At 30.8% G+C, this 5,733-nt stretch overlaps 1 protein-coding gene across 1 annotated transcript; it reads right to left on the bottom strand.

Annotated features, from left to right (window-relative positions):
• Positions 1-2,921: 2,921 nt before the first annotated feature.
• On the bottom strand, positions 2,922-4,973 carry LOC111626519 (putative nuclease HARBI1). Its single transcript, XM_023369920.1, has 2 exons — positions 4,968-4,973; positions 2,922-3,434 (listed from the first exon to the last, which is right to left on the bottom strand). The coding sequence occupies exons 1-2, from the start codon at positions 4,971-4,973 to the stop codon at positions 2,922-2,924; spliced, it is 519 nt and encodes a 172-aa protein (XP_023225688.1).
• Positions 4,974-5,733: the final 760 nt, after the last annotated feature.

Genomic DNA, 5,733 nt, shown 5'->3' with positions numbered 1-5,733 from the left:
TATCCATAATGTATATAGAAGTTTTAATCCTGTCTCTCTCCCCCCGGGGGGGAATTTCGAAAAATCCCTTCTTAGTGTGCGTTTTCGTGACGTACCCTATCTGTGTACCAAATTTCAACTTTCAACTCCTAACCGTTTGGGCTCTGCGCTTATTATTATTATTATTATTATTATCATCAACCCGTCTCGATTATATATTACATAGAGGCACGTAGACCTGAATTTCTTATGCATCAAAAGTATAGCTCTTTTCTTTGTGTTTGAATTTCAACAAAACCATATTTCTGGCATTACGTTTATACGGAATATAGGCACTTATCAATGTAAATTAGCGAAATTCATATACAAATGTTCGCACAGATATTTAAATAAATTCATTCTGTACTAAAAATATTGTGTCTAAAGTAAATTTTTAAAATTAAACATACTTTATTTTCTTATATTCAGAAACTGAACATGTCAAAATATAAAATGTCCAATTACAGTATTGAATAAATACTTTTAATTATGGCAATATTCAAAAATTATTTTAGAAGCACGAGTTTAAATTGTTTACCAATGGAATTAGACCTTGAATACATTCGAATTTTAATATATTTTAAACTACATTGTTAAATCAAATTCATTTGTATGATTTTCATCTAATTATTTTTTACCAGGTGGTTTAGCCCTACTCTCTTTGCCCAGTTGTTCAAAAATTTCTTGACGATTTATCGATTCCTAATGCCTTCGTCTCTATGTTTTTTCTTCTTATTTTGTTCCTGACGATCTTAAGCTAAGTGTTTTATTAAAGTTATATATGATAAATAGATGTCACATTCAGATAATTCTAAAACAAAATGAAAAAGTTCATTTAAAATTATGCTCTCTGGAAATTATTCTAATCAATAATATTTTAGAGATTTTCATTTTCATTAAGAAATTCACTTCATATTCAAATTTTAATTTGAATATTTTGCATTTAGTTGAACTTAGGGTACGTTCGTTAAGTCGAACGAGTTAAACGCGTTAGTAACGAATCGTTCGAAAAGTAGTAGTCTCGCTCAGTGCGCATGCTCTGCGGTGATGACGTTTCGAACGAAACTCTAACGAAGTTCACGAAGGAAAGAGTTGGTTTACTTCGTTAAGAAAATGGCGTCCAACAGCATCGATTTTTCTGATATACTTCATATGTGCGCTAATTGTGGATTGAAGGAAACAGGTCACAAATAACGACCCATGTACAGAAATGTGGAAATGAGAATGGTAAGCAGAGCTCTTTTCTTATTTTTTTTACCTTAAATAAAAATTAACATACGAAATTTCATAAAATCTTATACTGTATTTTATCCTAATTACTTTTTTACAAAAACTACACATCTGCATAAGATATAAGTACAGTATATAATAAAGGAACATACCATTATAAATAATTATTATGTCAAGAATTAAGAATATTAATGATTATATCTGATGCTCAAGTAATATTTCTAAACAGTTGATACATTTTGTACAGTTTTTCCTTAATTATTGAAGTTAATATAGAACAATTAATAAGCTTTTTGTCCTCTTAGAAATAAGTAAAGTAGCACAATTATTCACTTTTTGTTGGGACTTATCACACACTGAGTTGGATTATAAATCCCAACAAAAAGTGAATAATTGTGCTATGAAGTTAATATGTTAAATAATAAATGAATAGTAGCTGAATAAATTCAATATGTTTATATTTAAAAAAGAAACATATGCTACAGAACAGTAGGTGATAACATACAAGGCTAGGGCATCTAAGCATGAAAAATAAGTGATATCTTTAATTATTTATATGACTTTTAGGACCTAGATGTCTTAGCTTTAATAATAAATCAATTCATATTAATATCAGTTTTAATTAGAATATTTTATTACTTATATGAAGATTAATTTGAACAAGCTAAGTGTTCTTTTGTTGTACAAATTAAGCATTTTGCTTTTAAAATAGACATTTTTAATTTAAAAACTATAGTAATTTTAATGTTTAGCTTGATCAAATTTAGATCTGTCTCATCTAAAATGTGATTAAACACATCTATATACTTTTTAAACATAAGCAGTAAATATAATTAAATTATTTATGTTTTCAGTTGATCCAAACATAAGACAGACAACAGATGAAGCTCCTGGAGGAAGTCAGTCTGTGTCATTCAGTTGGAGTGATGAAACAACACGCTTGCTTCTCAATCAATATAAAATGAATGAGAGCATGTTTTCATCTCCTCATTTTAAAAAAAAGCAAGTGTGGGAAAAAATAGCCAATAGCTTTAAAAGCTATGGCTATTTTGTAACACCATTACAATGTGAAAATAAATTTAAATCTTTAAAAAATAACTATAAAATAATAAAAGATGATAATAATAAAAGTGGGTCAAGCAGGAGGAAGTGCCGTTATATGGCTGAATTAGATGAAATATTCGAAAAGGATTCAGCGATACAGCCTATTTCTTTAGCTAGTTCTTCCTCTGGATTTAATAATTCTGTTATGGTAACAGAAAATGAAAATAATACAACTCAGGAAATGCCATCACCTAAAGCATCTGCAAAGAAAAAGTGCAGGAAAGAAGAAGAACCGGAATGGTTTAAAAATTACAGAATTAGTGTTGAAAAACGGCATGAAGAAAATATACAAATAAAAAAATTATTATTAGAAAAATTACAGCAGTTAATTGATAAATTGTAAAACCTTTTGTAAATAAAATATTGATTTATAGTTTGAATGTGTTTTAAGTTGCTTTACGGTGGTTAAATTAATTGTAAATAAATCACTAAAATATTGAAATCATCGTTTGTGAACTCAACATGAAAACTTTTATTTTTCTATGAAATGACATGACAAAGAATAATTTTCTAAACAGATATTACATTGTACAGAAATACTGTAATTATCAAACATGATTTCTGATAGCTTAGAAACTATCAGAAATATGTTGTCTTTTTCTTTGAGCAGCACTGTTATATTGTATATTAGATGATTCTGTTTCAAGAGTTTCATCATCACAATTAACTGTGTCAAATTCATCAAAATCATCCCCTGCCATCAAACAGATGTTATGAAGTACACAGGCTGATAATATGTAGAGAGGCAACATTGATGTTTTATTTGCATCAAAATATTTTAACCGTCTAAATCTTCCTTTTAATAATGCAAAGCTCCTCTCAATAACAATTCTGCTTTTTGACAGCTTATTATTATATGTATGCATTTGAGCAGTTAGGTGATCATTATTTTTAAATGGTACCATCAATGACACCATAACCATAAGTGGGTAGGCAGCATCTCCCACAATGTGATAATCTGATAAGGAAGAATCATTAAGTTTCTGAATCACTTCAGAATTTCTGAAAACTCTGGCATCATGAACAGAACCAGGGAAGCCACAATAACAGTCTGTAAAAACTAAGTTATGGTTGCAGACTGCCTGCAAAATTACAGAATGAAAATTCTTCCGGTTTACATATTTTTCCGCTGCTTCACTTGGAGCTTTAATAGGAATATGGCACCCNGCGTTTTTCAACGCGCGTTTTAAAGAACCAAGAGTTCTATGTAGCCGTACACACTCAAACGCCAAGCGCGCGTTAAACGCGCGTTTATAGATTTTTGTTAAAACGCGCGTTTTGCGGGCACTTTACGGGCGCTTTGAGATATATGTGCTGCCTTATAGCGACGATGGAGGAGCACACACAATCAATTACTTTCTCGTCCATTTCCAAACTGAGCCAGTGCTAAACGCCGAACTAACGCTCGTCGAACGCCGAGCTAACGCGCGTTAGCTCGGCGTTAAACGCGCGTTGAAAAACGCCTAGTGTGTACAGGGCCTTAGTCATTTGAATAAGATAGATTCACATAAAAGTGTTTTTTAAATTCAGTTTATAACTTTCATATTTCCAATCACTGTAGCAGATAAACCATTCATAATGTTTTTATTTGTAAACATTACTGTATAATCTTTTTAAAATCAACATATAAAAAAATTAAATCTTGTTGTTTAAGAACTTGTTTAGAATAGTTCTAAATACATTAAATTACTAGCAGATTAACCCCGGCGAGACACAGTTGAAACTTTACAATCCCCAACATTGGCACTGAATGCTGAGAAAATTGAAATATATAAGAGTAGGTTGGAGGATAAATGTATTCATCAAGAGATGATGACAGTTTACCATCAGCATGGATGTTCATTGTAAAATATAAACTTTATAAAAACTCCTAATTACATTTACTAAGATATATTTTTTTTATATTTAAAATTTACAATTATTGTTTTATTTTTATATTTCAGTTTTGTTAGTAATTTAGGTTAGTTTAGAATTTTTATATTATTTTTGTGTTCTTTATTCAAATGTTTAAAATTTAATGCCTTATATTTGGTGTTCTATTTTGGAATAGTTTATAACTAATGTTTCAAAAATCAGTCACCTGACGATAACCTGTATACTAGGATAAAACGTTTCTGTATAGCAAAAAAATGCCTCTTAGCAGTTATTTGCTATATACCCATGGTTCCCAATTAGTGATACACGTACCCCTGGGTACGCGCGGAAATCTAAAATCGGTCGATTTAAAATTTAAATGCATGAGATAAAGCAATCAAAAAAATAATGGGTGGGCCATAAAAAATTCGACAATTTACATGATGATGTCGAATGCAAAAATTCGTTTATTGTACAAAAATTGTACAATTAACACAATTTGTGTTAATTGTACAATTTTTGTTTCTTGCGTAAGAATTTCATTTAGGTATTGTCACAAATGCATTTTTGATGAAATTTCGAGAATATTTTAGTTATAAATAAACGAATTTGTGCATTCGACATCATGTTGTAAATTGCCGAATTTTTGATGGTCCACCCATTATTTTTTTGTAATAACCCGCCCACCAATTAACACAATTTGTGTTAATTGTACAATTATCATTATTATCATGTCAGCGAAGCGGCAATAAGATATTTACCACCATTTTGCACAACATACCTCTGCGAGAGCGGATTTTCGGCCATGACAAACATGAAAACTAAACATCGTCACCGCTTCAACTCGAAGATGACTTGAGACTGAAGCTGACCAAAAAGCAACCAGATTTTACAAAGTTGTGCAAAGAAAATCGTGCACATTTATCACATTAAAATTAAATAAACTTATGTTATTTTCATTATTATTAGAATTGTATTTTAAAGGTAATAAATGTAAAAAAAAAAACTTATTCTATTTATCACTAGCTGTCTACCCACAGCTTTGCCCGCATTACATCGAATTTTTTCATGGGAGTAAGATATTTTCTCGCAGTAAAATGTAGCCTATGTCCATCTCTAATGTCCATCTATGTAAGCTAATTCTGTGCCAAATTTTATTAAAACCTGTTCAGCGGTTTAGACGTGAAAGGGTAACAGACAGACACACAGAATTAACTTCGAATTTATAATATTAGTATGGATTAATATGAATTTCTGCTATAAGGGGTACACGAGTTTGAGCTCTTTCTTTAAGTGGTACGCAGGAAAAACTAATTGGGAACCACTGCTCTAGAGTCATCACGCCGGATATTCGATGACATAGACAAGACATAATACCTCAGGTAGTGTGTGTGATGTTTTATCAATTGTAAACTCTCTCTCGGCCTAGTAGCAGATACTGTAAGTAGTTAGATATTCGAGTTTGTTCTTTCGACGTTTCATTCGAGACTCGGAATATGTTTTTACAGCAGTGGCGTGCCGTCATTA

The sequence above is a fragment of the Centruroides sculpturatus genome, unplaced genomic scaffold (genome assembly GCF_000671375.1).
Source record: "Centruroides sculpturatus isolate CEXI.00-Female unplaced genomic scaffold, Cexi_2.0 scaffold159, whole genome shotgun sequence".
NCBI lineage: Eukaryota > Metazoa > Arthropoda > Arachnida > Scorpiones > Buthidae > Centruroides > Centruroides sculpturatus.
Note: the sequence above shows the minus strand (reverse complement) of the source record. Positions and strands in the feature narration are given on the sequence as shown.